At 43.8% G+C, this 17,550-nt stretch overlaps 1 protein-coding gene across 8 annotated transcripts in view; it reads left to right on the top strand.

Annotated features, from left to right (window-relative positions):
* TRRAP (transformation/transcription domain associated protein) overlaps positions 1–17,550 on the top strand; it is a 116,263-nt gene that overhangs the window by 66,428 nt on the left and 32,285 nt on the right. For all 8 annotated transcript variants that reach the window (XM_088148048.1, XM_088148054.1, XM_088148051.1 and 5 more), the window contains 9 exons: positions 152–298; positions 680–799; positions 1,929–2,216; positions 3,455–3,592; positions 4,946–5,058; positions 5,716–5,851; positions 12,148–12,339; positions 14,950–15,145; positions 17,138–17,403. In XM_088148048.1, coding sequence (XP_088004174.1) covers positions 152–298; positions 680–799; positions 1,929–2,216; positions 3,455–3,592; positions 4,946–5,058; positions 5,716–5,851; positions 12,148–12,339; positions 14,950–15,145; positions 17,138–17,403 — 1,596 coding nt within the window. The remainder of the gene's footprint in view (positions 1–151; positions 299–679; positions 800–1,928; positions 2,217–3,454; positions 3,593–4,945; positions 5,059–5,715; positions 5,852–12,147; positions 12,340–14,949; positions 15,146–17,137; positions 17,404–17,550) is intronic.

Genomic DNA, 17,550 nt, shown 5'->3' with positions numbered 1-17,550 from the left:
AGATTCTGGAGATCATTCCCTTTCAGATATTGGGCCTGCTATATATTGCTACCCATGTAAACCATACTGGCTTATATAGAGATCTCTGCATTTTAGGTACCTTAACGCATGTAGTTGAAAAACTCTTGCATTCTCTTTACAAATAAAATAGGATGTCGAAATAGACATCGAGTTGGCTCCAGGAGATCAGACAAGCACCCCCAAAACCAAAGAGCTTTCTGAAAAGGACATCGGTAACCAGTTGCACATGTTAACCAACCGGCACGATAAATTCCTGGATTCTCTGCGTGAAGTGAAGGTGAGTGAGTTGATGCTCCCCTTGCGTTTCACAAGACCACTTGAGCATTCGGAGCCTTTTCTGCGGTGTGCATGCTGCTAAAATCTCTTGGTGTAAGAGTAGGTGCATTGCAAGCCATTCATTAGGGTGTTTCCTCATGCATTGCTGTTACAGCTGTCCCATAGTTGGTCTGCTGGGTGAGGATGAGACCTGTGTGTTGCTGGTCTCTCCAGCAGCCTTTCCTAGCTCGGCCCTCCCCAGATGGGTGACCTTGAGGAGTTGTCGTAAACCTGCTGGCTTCAGGTTGTGGCTTGGGGAAGATTCTCCCTTGCTGTTTCTGGAGGGGTAAAGCAGCTTCATCTTCTTCATATTTAATATGCCTAACTAGCAGTTTTGTTCCAGACCGGAGCCCTGCTAAGTGCTTTCGTACAGCTTTGTCACATTTCCACCCCCTTGGCTGAAAAAACGTGGATCCAGTTGTTTTCCAGATTGTGGAAAATCCTTTCAGACAGACAGCAGCATGTGAGTGTCATTTTGAAAATAAGCAGTGATGCAAAACTAGTGAAATATTTTGGTGTTCGCTCTCTTTTTCTCTTTCTTTCTCTTTGTTCCTTCCTTCCTTCCCCTCCCTCCTTTCTTTCTCTTTCTCTTTTATTTATATTTCAGATTTGTCACCGCCCATCTCACTATAGAGCAACTCTGGGTGGTTTACAGTAAAAAAGCATAGATATTAATTAAAATATAAAATAAATATTAATAATTAAAATACACTACAACAGCAAGGTTCCTATATAATACTTCCAAGAGACTGATGTTAATTAGGTGCTATTAATTAGGAGTGTCTTTAAGGTGCCAGCCATCCCCAGCGTTGGTTGTATCTTTTCTTGCTCCATGCAAGTTGGCAGAGGCAGGTCTTCAATTCCTTCCGGAAAACTGGGAGGGAAGGGGCCCGCCTCACCTCTGCGGGGGGAGGGGAGTATTCCATAGGGCAGGGACCCCTCCCTTCCTTCCTTCCTTCCCTCCCTCCCTTTTCTTTCTTTTCCTTCCTTCCTTCCTTTCTTCCTCCCTCCTTTCTGTTTCTCTTTCACCTCCCTTCCTGCTTGGAGTTACCATTTGCAAGAAAAAGCCCTTTTCCAAGATCAGGAAATCATTCCAGCCTAGGGAAAAGGGGATGCTTAGATTTCCTTGAAAGAAACAACATGCTTGTCTGCTGTTCATTGATTGATCGATCAAACTCGTATGCCGCCAGATCTATGTAACCTGTTAGGGCAGACAGAGGAAGCCTCTTGATTGATAATCTTTGATCAGCTGCTGAATCTAGACGACTTGGCACAGGCAGCTAAAAGAAAATTGGGAATGTTTCGCGCATGGCTTTAAATTGTCATCGCTCCATTCTGGATGTTGGGGAATAGGAGACTCTGTTCTTCACTTTAGCGCTGTTCCTCTTGGAAAAAGAAGTTTCAGAGCTTTAATGCTTTCCCGGGAGGTTCACAGTGGCAGTTTCAGTCCCACCAAGACTCATGTTTCCAGTCCTGAAAGAACAGTTTTTGGCAAGGTCTCTGTGGAGAGCATTACCGGCAAGCCTGCTCACGATGCCAGCTCTGCGCTTGGAATTGCCTGAATAATGCAACAATGGCTAATTCCCTTTTAGGCTCTTGCTGGGGAAGTCAGTCCTTTCTTGTGCAGCGGCAGCCACCAGGTCCAGCGCGACTGCCAGCCGAGCGCACTGAATTGCTTTGTGGAAGCCATGTCACAGTGCGTCCCCCCCATCCCAATCAGGCCGTGCGTGCTGAAGTACCTGGGAAAGACTCATAACCTCTGGTTCCGTTCCACCCTGATGTTGGAACACCAGGCCTTTGAAAAAGGGCTCAGTCTGCAGATCAAACCGAAGCAGACCACGGAGTTTTATGAGCAGGAAAGCATCACGCCGCCCCAGCAGGTACATGCAAATTTGGGATTTGTCTCCTGAAAAAAAATATACGTGTGTCTGTGTGTGTGTAGGCAAAAAAGGCCCAGCAAGTGCAGTTAACCTGGGTAGGTGATGGATGTGAAGCAAATGGGTCTACACAATGTTTGGAACGGGAACCACTTCGAATTCAAAATGCCCAGTCTGGAAAGGGAGAAGAGGACATCTTTGTTACAGACATGGGCTGGAAAAGCATACAGTTGTGTCATAGCGTTTTCGGAGCTCGAATGGCAAGGCCTCAACAATTTCTAATTTAATTAGGGAGAAGCTTCATTAGGAAATAAAAGTTAAAAAGTTAAAAACGGAACAATAAGATATAAGTACTAGACTCTAGAAGAGGAAATGTTTAAGGCTGGTGTCTCCTTCTGCAAAGCAGCATCTCCCCAGACAACCAGATAGATCCTTCCCTCCTAACTTTTAGGGAGGTCATTAAACCATGGTTATTCCATCAGGCCTTGGCAGCTAGAAAGCTGTGATCTTGTTCCCTCTGGTTGTGGAAGATCTTTTGGTGTCCCTGATTTTTCTTCTTTTTCTTGCCTTGTTTTTAACCCAGTTTCTAAAGATAGATACACAGGTAGTCCTCGTTTAACGACCACAGTTGGGACTGGCAACTCAGTTGTTAAGCGGAGTGGTGGCTAAATGAAACCGCGACTGTGCTTCTGACCTTACTTCAGCTTTCCTTTGCTTTACAGACCTGTGAAAGTTGTCAATGCAGGATTGGTCGCAAAGTGACTTTTTCATCACTGTCATAACTGTGAACAGTCGCTGTACAAGGCAGTCGCTAAATGAGGAGTACCTGTGTGCCACTTCAAGTTATTTGCAGTTGGAGTGGCCATTAAATCCATTTAAATAAATAAATACCTTAATGCTGCCATGCCCTTATGACTGGACATTTGAGCTGTGTAAAGGACAGGGGAGGGAGGGAGGGTTAAGGGAGAAGCAGCAACTGGGTCCTTAGGAAGTGGAGAGTGTGAGAAAGAAACTCAAAATATCCTTTCATGATCTTGTCTGGTATAAGATAGGGCAAAGAGAATCTCTGGCAGGCTTCTAAGATTCTGTTAATATATCCTACTACAATAAAGTAACACTCCTAGAAGCCCGGTGGTGGCTGTTTCTTGACCTGGTCCATCTTGATGGGTTGAGAAGCTTAATTGTAAACCAGTGCCTATTGATCTTCGATTGTCTTTTGGCTTCCCCCCGCCCCCTTGTAGGAAATCCTTGACTCGCTGGCAGAGCTGTATTGCTTGCTCCAAGAAGAGGATATGTGGGCTGGATTGTGGCAGAAGCGTTGTAAATTTCCGGAGACAGCAACCGCTATTGCTTACGAACAGCACGGCTTCTTCGAGCAGGTTGTCTCTGTGTGTGTGTGTGTGTGTGTGCATGTATGTGTGCATAACTAAAAAAAACCTATCTATGGGATGAAAAATAGACCACAACGGTACAGGTCTGCTTGAAGTTGCCATTCCTTTGACATCAGAAGCCTGTGAAGCCTCTCTTTTATTGAACAACAGTAGGGCTGTGAATGATCTTGATTAAGTGCCTCTTGCAAGCTGTGATACATTCAAACCGTGCAAATTTAATTAAGGGCTTTCTCACAAACTTGAGGTGCTTGGTAGTAGCCGCCACAATTACTTTTGTTGAGCTTGGCGATGTTTGCATATAAGGCCAGAAGAAGCCTTTTCTAGCAAAAACCCTTTCCACCAACAGTTTGAACGCTGATTAAATGGATAAGAGGGATATTTAGCAACGGATGGCACATGAGCCAGGTAGGATGTTATTAACCCTTCTGGCTGATTGGAATCAGATTTTTTTTCTTGAAGGAACGCATGTAGGAATTGGAATTTATTGAGACTTAAAGGCAGGCGGTTGTCTTTCCCTCGTCTGCCACCCTGTTGAATTGGAAAAACGTCTGGATTAACCTGTATAGCATGGTTAACCTAGTTAGGAATTTTATGGATCTGTGCGAGACTTTGAAGTTTAAACTCAACGAACTGACTTGCACGTAGTCCCGCCTTGCAAAGATGCTGGGGTACCAGTGGGATTCTGGCTTGCTTAGAAGACTAATTGTGCTGGGCCCTGGGGGGGCAGGGGGAGAGGCTGGTCCCGCCAGCTCCCCCCATACCCCACAGATACATTTGATGCTCTAGGGCAAAGTAGATAGATAAACTGAGATGCCACGGCCTCCTGAAAAACTCCCAGGTGCCCTCTGAGCGGACTCCTGAAGCCCCTCCAAAAGTTGTAATCGATTTACAATATTTAAAGGGATGGTAAGGGGGGAAATCTTAAAAATACAGTGTATTTTAATGAAAGTAATTCCACTAAATCCATTTCCATTTTTTGCTGTGGCCCCACCCACCAATTTATCCTGGCATGCCACCCGGAGGCCAGAGGTGGCCTTTGGTGTAGGAGAAAGTGTTCCCCTCCCTCCCTTCCGAAAATAGATGGCCGCCACTGTCTTGATGAATGAATAATGCAAATGTGTGATATGGTTGTTATTTCTCCAGTTTAGGAAGCTGCGTCCGACAATCAGGGCACCCATCAGATTGTCCCTCCCCAGTGGAGCCAGTCTCCTTGAGTGATTGGTGATGGTGGTGGGGAATAAATGTCATGCCACAGCAGACTATGTGGGGCCTAGCCTCTGTCAGCATATCTTTCCTCTAGCTTGGTCCATGAGAAACTGAACGTCTTTGTTTTCTTTCCAGGCTCAGGAAACCTACGAAAAAGCGATGGAGAAAGCTAAGAAAGAACATGAAAGAAGTAATGCCTCTCCTGCTATTTTTCCTGAATATCAGCTCTGGGAAGACCATTGGATTCGGTAAGTTAATTAAATCTGGTTGTGGCTCATTTTTTATGATGTTGCTATGAACATTTGGGCCTCTGGAGACCAGGATGTGAGGTTTCACCTAAATTTCAGAAAATATCAAGAAACAGGCAAACTTTGTTCCATTCCCTCAGAGCGAGTGCCTCCTTACAGCTTTGCAAAAATGTTCCTTGCTTTTAGTTGAATGGACTTCCTCAGAATTATTTCGTTCTACATTAAAATTGTGATATGGGAAAAAGACCTTGTTTTGTTGTGTCTCTTACCACAAATATTTTTCCTTTTACACATGTGTGTTGTGAGAATATTTCTACAAGCCAAAATGGAGTAGAGTAAAAACTATTTCAGATTAAGCTCCTAATAAGAGAAAAATTGGATCCAAAAGACAGCAGTTGAATGTTGAAGGGTAACTCAACTCTTTGAAAGTGTTTTGAGCAGACTTTCTGTGTTCTGGTACCTGCAAAGTGTGATGGCATGCCTTTCCAAAAATTCCAAAAATTCCCAAAAATCATTGAATCTGCAGTATATCTGGAGTGGAGAAGGCCAGAATCCTTCAAAATGCTGGGTTATAACAGCTAGATTTCCTGCATTTGATCAAAGGAAAGGTTCCTCTTGACCAGAAAACTGGATTGGTGTTGCATTTCTCGTTTCTAGGTGTTCCAAGGAATTGAATCAGTGGGAAGCGCTTACGGAATATGGCCAGTCCAAGGGTCACATAAACCCTTACCTGGTTCTGGAGTGTGCATGGCGTGTCTCCAATTGGACAGCCATGAAGGAAGCCCTAGTACAGGTGAGTTGTAAACAATGTGATCAAAGGATCTGCAAGCCTGGGCATCTTTATCTTGCAAGGGAGAAGATTGTAGGGAGATGTGATTGTGGTTGACAAATATCGAAAGGGTTGTCTTGAGCAAGAGGAGAGGACCTGTCTTCAGATTTGAGCAGAACAATAATCAGCGTGTTGAAATTACAAGTAAGAAGATTCAGACTGATTGTTAGAAGGGATTTCTGGCTGATGTCAGCCGTGAAGCAGTAGGACAGTCTGCATAGAAGGGTGGTGGATTCCTCCTCCCTTGACGTTTTCAAACAAGCTGGATGGCCACTGTCAAAGATGGTTTAATGGATGCCTGATGCCCACTCTGAGCAGTGGGTTGGATTACGCCCCTTCCGTCAGCCCCAGGCAGCTAGGCAAGATCTACACGAATGTTTGTAAAGTATATGTAATCACCACTGGGGGCAAATGTCAGGGTAAATCCAGAATCTTGAAAACTGTAGGAGGAATTTCCCACCCTTGTTTTTATTAATTTATCTAAGGTATGCTGCCTGGGGAATTCTGGGCATTGAAGTCCACACACCTTAAAGTGGCCAAGGTTGAGAAACACTGATCTAAGGTGAGGTCTCTCTGAGTGGTTTGAATGGCCGCTTTCCAGGTTTCTATCCACCTGGGCTGAGTTGCTGTTTATGAGATAAACTGTCAATTGATTTGCCTTCTATCTCTTGACTGTTTATGTCTGCTCTCTCCTCCGTTTCTTTCCCAGCCTCCCCACAGTCTCTCACATCTACCGGGTCAGACCATCTATGATGCTACATTCAAATGCGGCCTGTGCGGTGCTGTTAGCCAAATGCACACCGACATAAACACACAGACAGAGACTCTGCCCTGCTTTTGTAGGATTATTTCTGATGGAGTGAGCAGCTGGTTTTTCTGGCCATCAACACGTAGCCTACCCATGAGGGATTTGTAGGTTTTGTCATCAAGATTTCTTGAAGAGTAGAGAATGCTGATTGAGCATCTCCAGATGGAACACAGACAAACGATTTTGCAGCTCGTTGGTCTCGTCCTGTGACCAGGGAGCTTTTCAACAGAGGAGAAGAGAAGGGAGGGGACATACATCCGGAGACAGATACCCCAGTTCCCTAGTCCTCCAGAATTGTCAGCAAGTGGGATGAGATAAAGAGATTTCCTCTGCTTTTGGGGGACTTGGAGAAGACCGTGATTGTTACTGAGGACAGGAGAGAGAAAAGTCAGGAAGAGGAAAAAGGAGGACATTCATTCCCTACCACTAAGGGTCTTCTAAGAGATTGTCCCCAAGAATGTGCAGCCCTCATGTCAGGTTCAGCCCAAGAATCACCACGAGACAGTCCAGAATTCAGCTCAGCTTCTTTATTAGCTTGCACCTACTAGACAGAATCTCGCCAGACTAACTCTAATCCCCCAACGACAGCAACTATAACATTGTGCCCTTAGGGAGGGGCCGGTCTCTTTCTCTTGACCTTCACACAGTCCATCTGGGGGCTGAGGAGTTGCTTCCCTTGGAATGCCTCTCCCCCCTCCCTGTAACCTTGGAGCTCCATTCCAGAATCCTCCCCGCTCATGCCTTCCACCACACCTCAGCACACAAAAGATTTCCCATCTCCAGAATATTTTTTTTAGTAAGAACATATTTTTTTTTAAAAAAATCGATACTTAATAAAACAATCTTTAAACTTAAGAAAAACAATTAAAAATAGAGAAGTGACAACCCCGCAGAAACTAAAAATACAAACTGAAAAAAAAAGAGAGAAAAATCTAACTTAATATTGTACTTATCAATAGACACTGGTTTACCGCTATAATATAATCGGTACAAAATATTTCTGTAAAATATCACAACCTCTCTGCCGTAATAACACGTTAGCGTTGCATCCTTTGATTAGTAGAGAATTATGATAGCCTTGTCCGAAACAGATGGATCATACGTTTCCAACAGTCGTTCCCCAGAATATAGTTTAACAAAAATCAGGCGGCATGGCAAGATCATTGGATCGCTTGCACCATTTTAGGAAGCACAGATTCCATACATTGTCTCTGCCTTGGCATCTTTGTTAACTGTGTTGCTGAGTCCCTCTGAAATCTACCATAGACCACAGCTTCAGCATCCAGCCTGTAGAAGATTCTACCCTGCTTGTATCACTCCTGGTTAAGATGGTTAAGATCAGAAGGAACATTGGGCTACCCTTTTAGAAAGCACTGAAGGTTAAATGTAAGAAATATTTAGAGCTGCGTGGAATTGTGTATGCTCCCAAATGGAGGTTGGTGGTAAGAGAGAGCACCAGATCTTGTAATTGTAATTTACTCAACAGCAATGCGTAGGAGTATCTGTTAAAATACCTTTGTGGAAATACCATTTTCTGTCACTGTGGCTGGACATGGATTTTTCAGTTTTGGGTTCCTTTCTGGTGTTCCTTTGGCTTCTGAATTTGTGCACCAAGGAGATGACCATGTTGTCTGAGGTACTGCCTTCTTTCTGTTGTTTACGTGCTTAAAGCCGGCGCTGGAAGTGGAGGGCATAAAACACTGCTGATGGCTAATGGAGATAGATTTCAGTTCGGATGGCATAGTTTTAAAATGAAAAATTCATTAGTGATCAGCCATCCACTGTTTCATTTGACATCACAATGCCCTGCAATATAGCCTTTAATGGCAGTGAAGATTGGCAACCAAAAAAGACAAGAAATCAATTAGATGTGCTTGAAGGTTTTAGTTGGCAAATGGTGAAGAGGAACAACTTGGATTGCAATTGCAACCATTCTAAATACGATCTTTGAATGTTTGGGATGCCTGGCAGTTTATGTACTGCATGCAGTGTGTTAAACCTATGTAGGTCATGCAGCTTCGTGTGGTATAAAAAATTGCATTAACCAGAATTGGGTTGGGATGTCTACCTGGCATCTAAAGACAGAGAATAAAATAGGTGTAATCATGGAGCGACCAAAGATGCAGAGCAATCCTTGTCTGAAAGGAAAGACTGCTTGATATTTCCCCTACCTTACCTTCATTGGCCCAGTTCGACAGTCATGACCAAACCATGGTTTACTTGTTGCCAATATGTGCTTCATCTTCCATTTGATGCTATTTGATGTGATGCTCAAGTTGGGTCAACGTGCTTTATTTCAAGACAAGAATTGGAAGTGGGATCGAACGTTTGCTCTTGCTTGGTTGGGGAGATCCATACTTCAGTGGCCAATTTAGACAGTGACCATGTTTATGAAAAACTTCAGTGCCCAGCTCCTAGCTTTTGAAGCTTGCTCCCTTCCAGAGGAGTCTTGCTCAACATTTAAAATAGGATGAAGCAGCTGCCTTATGTCATACCAAGCCAAGATGTGCTGTAACATAAAAGATGTTTGCTCCTATGTACAAGGCAAACCATAGTTTCTTTCTCCCTTTGCCATTTCTGAAGTGGCTTCTGATTGTGGGGCCATATTAGGACTACTGTACCAGATCTGGGCTGCAATAATCCAGCTCACCACTAGGTGGCAGATAGCATTTCCTTCACTGCCATCTAGTGACTCTATAGGTTTTTGCAGCCCTAGGTAGTATCCCAAATTATGTATGGTCGATTTGCTTTTGACACACTGTACGCTGTTACATCCTGCATCTTGCATCCTGCTAAGTAATCTCCACACTTGAACTGGAGTGTGTTTGTTTTCCTCTTAAGTAAACTCCACATGCATTTAGGTGAAATTTGATATCGCTAAGTGGCTTGCTATAGAAGGGCTGGTTTTGAAATGCAGCTTCTCTTCACTAAACCCATAATTCAGGCATGCTGAGATATTTGAGAACTTCAGATATAATGATTTTTTAAAAGAAGCCCCTCTGTATAGTTTGCTCAAATGTATATTTCAAGTAGGTTTTTATCATGAGTCTATCCAAAGAATTCCACCAAGAATGCCTGTGGAATCCATCCTTAAGCTAAATGATACTTAAAGTTAAATGGATACAGCCTTAGAGGCCTGAAAAAAAACGATGGAAGCTGGTGGTGTTGCACTCAGTCATCTGATTGTGGTCCTCCTGTATCTTCTCAGTTCTCCTGCAAAGTTTGGGGGGCGGTGCCTGCATGCATTTGAACCTGTGCAGTGCAGGGAAGTAAGAGATTAGGAAAACCAGGATGAACGTCATGAATCTTCACAATTGGGTGTGTGGAGTTCTTTTTTTTTATGATTATTAATTTTTATTAAAGAAGTTTTCAGCTGAATAGAAACGAAACCCATTTTGAACTGACGAGAAGAAGAATCTGTGTGTGGAGTTCTGACGAAATGCTCATAACACAAGGGTGTGCCATTTGGGAGATGGACCTGCCCTTGGAGGGCATGTTGGAGGGGGAGTCAAACTCCAGCATTGGGCAAAGAAGGGCCAAGGACGTAGGGAGGAACTTCACAAGAACTTGATTTGAATGTAGCTTAGCAGTGGCAGCCAATCCTCTCTGCCCTAGGAAGCTATGCTGGGTTAGGGCTGACTAGTCCTTGGATGGGAGATACCTGAGGAATCCCAAGTGTGGAGGCTACCTTGAAGAGTCCAAAAAAGCATCTCAGAAGAAGGCCTCCTCATGGACATCTCCCTGAAATCTTCAAGCACGGAGCTAAAGTCAAAGAATGCTTTATTTACTATGGTTACTCCATAGATGTAATAATCTTTCTGTGCGGTCACTTAAAAAGTAACAATTCAGCTGCTGATTTTGGAGGGGATCCTTCCCAACTTGGGGATGGGGGGCAGTCTGGCAAAATGCCCATTCTGTGGCTGAAGGATCCTTACCCAGTGGGCAAGTGGCATTGCCCCTTCCTGCTTCCTTTGCAATTCTGGAGTTTGACTCCCCCTCCAACATACCCTCAAAGGACAGGTTCATCTCCTAAATGGCGAGAATGAGAAGAAATAAATGGGGAGGAATCAGCATCAGGGCAGAGGACAAGTTAGTGGAAGAATGCGGCCCTGTTTTACTTATTCTGTATTGAGTTTTCTTCGTGGACGAGAGTCTGGGGGTTTGGTGGAGAATGACTCAGAAACTCGTTACTGGAAGGGATTCAAGATGGTGGCGGAGTGACAATTCTTTAATGAGCTCTTCACTTTATTTCTTCTTTGTGCAAACGTTATTTCTTCTAAACCATGGGTGCAAAATTGAGGTCAGGGTCCAGCCTTTTAGGTACATTTAGTGACAGGGCAAGTCCTAGGGGAAAAAAAAAATAAAGCAGAAAGCTGATTAATTGCAGGAATTATGCAATCTGTGCTTCTTCTTCAGGTCTAAATGAAATAATTGAAACAAATTTTGTCCTTCAACAATGAAGGAATCTTTTCATCATTAAAAGACAGGCCAGAAAACTGGAAGGTGCCTTTTTTTCCTGCATAATGAGGAACTGAGGTCCAGTACATTTATTTCCCTTTAAAGAGCAGGAACAAATCTGTTCTCCAGAGGTAGCTTATCCCTTTGATACATCTGAAGATAATTTTATAACAAGTGTATTTTGGCGCTGCGTTTGTGTGTGTTTGCATGCGCCTACGTCTACTGCAGCTGTGCAATAAAGAATAAATTGCAGGGTAGGCTAAGAGGCCTTGAATTGCGGCCAAGTGAATTGATCATTTCTGACAGCTTCTCCTTGTGTAGTCTTGCAAGCTAAAACGATGTGACAGCCACCAGGACTTTGGACACTCTCTCAATGGAGTTGGAGAGAATGAGAGATGTTCAGTCATGAAGCCTTTACTAATGAACTCCAAAGGGTGGGGGGGAACACTCTGGTATAAATTAAGCTGCTCTGATTTTGTTCTTATTTCCATTAAAAAAAAAAAGAAATGTTCATAAATACAATATTGGAAGCATAATTATCTTAATGCTGCTAGTTCATCCTGACCGACTTTCACTGGGAGTCATTTAATGTAGTTCAAAGCAGTTTATACCGGGTGGAGTTGTATGAATGATTTGGCTGTTCGTCTTGGTTGAAAATGGAAGTGTGGGTTGGCTCGCTAGGTGATGGTAGGTTGATGAACCTTTGCAAACCAACATTAGTTCTAAGTATGTTTTGCTAGCAAGTATGAATTTCCTGACCGTTTCAGTATTAAAACCATTGCTCTCCTCTTAATAGAGGCAGGAGGAATTATATGAAGCTGAGTCTTAATCAAGTGAGAAACTAAAGCAAAGAATCAGTCTTTATGGCATGGCGTGAGCCTTTGATGCAATTCACGTGAGCCACAGTTTCATGTTGCGTCTAAAATCATCCACTCTTTTTCTTTGGGATCCCCTTGGTCCCGACACCTCCATTATCATCTTCTTTTGTCCCAAGGTGGAGCTGAGTTGCCCCAAAGAGATGGCATGGAAAGTCAACATGTATCGGGGATATTTGGCAATTTGCCACCCTGACGAACAGCAGCTTAACTTCATTGAGCGCCTGGTGGAAATGGCCAGCGGGTTGGCTATCCGGGAGTGGCGAAGACTTCCACAGGTGGTTTCCCACGTCCATACACCACTTCTTCAGGTAAGATAGGTTGATCTCTGGAGGAGCCTAATTCTTTTGCAGGTGGTCACTTTAACCACAAAAGAAGAGAGCTAATAATGAATTATTCAGGATTTTTACCCCATCTTTTTGCAAAAATCATTCTGGGATATTTGGCTTTCCTTAACCAGCTAGGGAAAGCGTGCAGAGCAGAGAAATTCTGAATTTTTTTCTTTAATAAGACTCAGAAAGGAAGTGGGAGAAAGGCTTAGAATGGGGCAGTTGTCAACTTCCCAAGCTGCTGTCCTGTTGTGTCTCCTCTAGGGATGCACTGGGATAATTTTTTTTCCTGGGATTCTTCTCTCGGCACCCCCTGGCCAGACCTGCCCTTGATCTCAAACTTTCTTTTGGTGTGGGGTTCTCCCCCCTCACCAAATTTGGTCCAGTTCCGTTCTGTTTTTGGAGTCTCATCTTGCTGAAGGACAGATGGATCCATAGAATCCACTTGGGTTGGAAAGAGGTTTATTTATTCATGGTCCGAGCCCAGTCATCCAAAGTAAAATACAACAAATGTACTGAGTAACATAAAAAACCTGAAACAGTTAATAATATTAATCAGTTGGGTGATTTCTAAAAGCCTTGGCTTATCGATAGGAATTTAGCAACCTTCTTACAGGTTTCTGGGAATTGATCACATAAAAGAAGAACAGTAATATCATAATCGCAGGAAATCAGGAATCTGGTAGCATCTTTTATGACTAACGCATTTTATTAAAAGGCGTAAGCTTTTGCGAGCAATAGCTCGCTTGTTCAGATACATCAGTCGAACCAGTCTATGCCTCTGATGAAGTAAACTCCAGTTCACAAAAGCGTATGATTTTTAATACAATTTGTCGCTACCAGATCCCTGATATTTTCCCATCCTATTTTAACAGCATGGTTCTTCTCCTGCAATACTCACAGGGACAATTAAAAGTACTGGTAGTTGGAGCTGTGCGCTCAATCGTCAACAGTAGCACACGTGATGCAGGCTCAAATTCTGTCTCTGAGTGCAGACGGAAGGAGCATCTCTCCCAGGGTTTCTCAACCTTGGCAACTTTACGATGGGTGGACTGCAACTCCCAGAATCGTAAAGTTGCCAAGGTTGAGTTGCCACCCATCGTAAAGTTGCCAAGGTTGAGAAACCCTGGGAGAGATGCTGATTGTCATCCTAATGGGTCATTCCCCAGTCTGTGGAAATGCAATCTCTTTCTGTTGATTCCACCTGGGTTGGCTGCAAGGAATCCTTGGAGACCTAAATATGGGGCAGGGGGACCCTAATTCTTTTAAACTCTGATGTATAAACCTCCTTGAATTGTGAAGCAGTTGCTGTGCCCTGCAGTTACTGAATGGTGCCCCTCGCATTCATGGCAGAACTGCTGAAAGGCAAAAGGAAGGTGCCATAACAGTGATCAGTGATGGGACCTTTCTTCCAGAGCTGGCAACCAGTTGTTGTTGAGCTGCTTTCTCCTAAGCCTTATCAGGTCCTTTTGGGGTACACACATTATGCTATGTTTCCTGTCCTTGGCCAGTCCCCAATGTGAAGACTTCAACTCCCAGAATTCCCCATTACGCATGACCCATGCTGAGCATTCTGGGAGTCGAAGCCCAGACATTTGGAAGCTGGCAAAATTGGGAATGTAGGCGCAAAGCTATCATGTGGTTGGCTTGACCCTAGCACGCTGTTTTGGTTTGTAGGCTGCGATGTATAACTTAGTGGGTTTTTTGAATTTATTGGTGGCTTATTCAACAAACTTGGCTTAATCCAATGATGGCTAAGCACGATGGATGACCTCCATCATATTCTCATTGTTAGATGGCTTAGGTGGGCTGTGAATGACAAGTTAGCAACATGGCAATAAAGCTACTCAGCAGTAATTACTTTTTTCTAGATCAGATAGTGGGTGATTAAGTACCTGCTTGAAAATTAAATTTATGTGATGAATGGGGTAGGGAGAAGGTGAGGCTCTTGTGGGAGCTGATACCATGGCATTTATGGGTGGGAGTGGGGGTTGGAGAAAGAGGCTGCCTTGCTGAATTTATTTTATTTTCAGAGATTCGTGCCAGAAGTGTAGCCTAACTTTTGGGGTATAAGAGACAGTTACCTGAGTTAGTTGATTAATAGCTCATACAAGTGTTATCTTTCATGAAGGAGGTCGGCAAATGGCTTACATCAGTTTACTGTCTCTGCAGGATTTAAATTCCAGCAATGTTTATATGTCTGTTGGAGCTTAACTCTGTGCTGTGTAGGGGCCTCTCTCTGTGTGCTTTGAAATAGCTGGGGAAACACTGCTGGTTTCTGGGCCTAGTAAGTACTGGAATTGGTTAATATGCATTTGAAGTAAGCAGAGATAGAATATACAGTGGTGAGTATGTTGGATTAGGTAATCTGGGCTCCAATCCCCATTTAGTTATATTGTATGATGTTTGCAGGGTGATCTTCAACCAGTCACTTGCCTGTTTGCACACACACCCTGGTGTTGTCTATTTTTGTTCTTAGTATGATGCTTGGACCCAACTATGTTGCCAATAGTTAAGTAAGACTTCCTTCCTGAGAGTTTAAGAACCCACATTTTTATGTTTTTCTAACCTTCCTCCTCCTCCCCCACCCAGGCTGCCCAGCAGATCATTGAACTTCAGGAAGCTGCCCAGATCAACGCAGGGTTGCAACCAGCCAACCTTGGGCGGAACAACAGCCTGCATGACATGAAAACCGTGGTGAAGACCTGGAGGAATAGGTTGCCCATCGTGTCGGATGACTTGTCTCACTGGAGCAGCATTTTCATGTGGAGGCAGCATCATTATCAAGGTGAGACCCCCTCCAGAGGGACCTCAGCAACTTGGTTAAAAAGTTCATTGCTGCAACATCTCGCTGAGATCCTCTCCTTGGATGAACTTGGATTCTTTTTCTAGAGCATTTGGAGTTTCTGCCTGTCTGGGAAGCTGAAAGAAAACAATGCCCTACGTGGTGGGGTTTTAAAATTCTATTTTGGGGAAGCTTGTCTGGGAAATTAAATCTCAGTATCGACAAGCTTAGTGATGTGAAACACTCTTTTTCCAAACCGACGGTTCTTGAGAGGCACTGATGTATATTTAACGGCATGCATCAAATGGGATGATGACACATTCATAACTAAGTCGGGGTAGGTACGCAAGGATTTTTTATTCTGATTTTGAAGCAAGGTATTTTCAAAGCAGCTTGACAATGGACCAGTGCAAATGATAATACCCGAAAACAATAGAGCAGAAAGGCTGAAATAAAACAATCACTAAGGATTAAAAGAACAGCTTAAATGTTGGAAGTTTAAAAGGGCAGATCATTAGTACCTAAAGGCGGATGCTTTTGGTTTCAGGGAAGTTTCAGTTCCTGTGGAGAGGGTGCTTCATAGATGTGGCCCTGACCTGTTTCATCTCCTGTAGCAAGGATACCCACAGCAAGTCCTTTGATGATTGAGGGGCTTAGGCCAGTATGGATCTGAAAAGGTGACCCTTCAGTTACTCCTGTTTTAAGTTCTTTAATGGTTGAGATCAGCACTTGGAATTTTGCCTAGAAACAGCATAGCTGTTTCAGGAGGAGAGATCCTAATGAGTAATTCTGTATTTTAGTGTATCCAGTGTTTCCTGTGGGATGGGGCCACCCATAGGCTGTGGAAGAATGAAGTGGAGAACCTCGCCCGAGTGGGTGTCAGCTCCATTAGGTAGACCATACCAGGAAATCCACTCCACAGGAGGGCTCAAACTATTTAATTGAGATTGGCTATAATAACCGAATCTTGCAAGTCGGACTGTGCTGGACCTCCTCCCCCTTCTTATACTCCATCATGGGCTCTGCCTGAGCTCCTTCTCAATGTTATCTCATTTCTCTGGATGTAAAGAATGTTTCAGCCCCTTTTGCCTAGGTGACGGTTCTTGGATATTTCCATCAAGGTCATCTTCTGTACTCTCTGCAGTGGGGTCCCAGATACTGCTGAAGTAGATCTTCCTGCAGCCCTCACTGTTGGCCACGCTTCGTAGGGCTGCTATGAGTTGGTCAGCCACATCTTCAGGGTTGCAGATTTCCTATCCCTGTTTTAGCTATCCTTGGTCAGAGGCAAGAGTGCTATGAGATGAAGACATAGGAACACCAGGACCTGCTTTCTACTCAATCAGTTCTTGGGTTTATCTAGCAGAGGACCATCAATAATGACAGCAGCTCTTTTTAAGAAGCGTTTTCCAGATCTGCATCTGAGACTTCTTGCATGCCAAGTGTTTTGCCGCTAAATCAAGTCTAGTGTGAAGGCACCTGAACTAGGGCATTGCTGAAGTTAAAGCGAATCTGGATTTTGGGGTGTTCTGCAGACTTCACCTGACAAGGACCGGAACACTTAGGAGAGCTCCCAGGAAAATCAAGGAACTTCTGATAAGTAATATTTTTAAAGACAGGGAGATAGAACCAAAGAACTGTCAGCAACTCTTTTGATTCAAGAAGTAATCCTACGTAGAGACAAAATTTTTAAACTTTCTTGCCTTTTGTTTTTCTTCCTACCCTGTGTAATAGAGTACTAGGAGGTCCCGTCTTTTGAATGGCCTGGCCTGTTTCCATCTACCCTTGACATTTGCAGTGGTCGGATTTCCACTTACCTTGTTTTTTACTGATAAGTGTGAGAACTCAGTTTCATCCCTGTTTAGCCACTCTGTGTACCATCATCAAAGGAGGGCAGGATATAAACGCTGTAATTAGGGAACCTAGATACTTAGGTTCATTCTGTGTTTCATGTCTTTTTTTTTTAAAAAAATACTCTTTATTTTTCTACTTTTCTAGCCATCGTAAGTGCCTACGAGAACAGTACTCAACATGATCCGAGTTCCAACAATGCCATGCTGGGAGTCCATGCATCAGCCTCAGCCATTATCCAGTATGGCAAGATTGCTCGGAAACAGGGTCTGGTCAACGTGGCCTTGGACATCTTGAGCCGCATTCATACCATCCCAACTGTGCCCATTGTGGATTGCTTCCAGAAGATTCGACAGCAAGTCAAATGCTACCTCCAGCTCGCTGGCGTGATGGGCAAAAACGAATGTATGCAGGTACAACAGCCACGTTCCAGACTACGCGCAATGTTTTGCAGGGCACACGCCCTTAATCCCTGATTTGCTGAACAACCGTAGTGGTCTGGTTTGCATATAACATTGAACTGTGATTTACAAACACGTTGAACTGAGCTGAGAGCAAAC

The sequence above is a fragment of the Python bivittatus genome, unplaced genomic scaffold (assembly GCF_059951505.1).
Source record: "Python bivittatus isolate LINGU-HERP-01145 unplaced genomic scaffold, Pbiv_v1 ctg000560_np1212, whole genome shotgun sequence".
NCBI classification, from domain to species: Eukaryota; Metazoa; Chordata; class Lepidosauria; order Squamata; family Pythonidae; genus Python; species Python bivittatus.
Note: the sequence above shows the minus strand (reverse complement) of the source record. Positions and strands in the feature narration are given on the sequence as shown.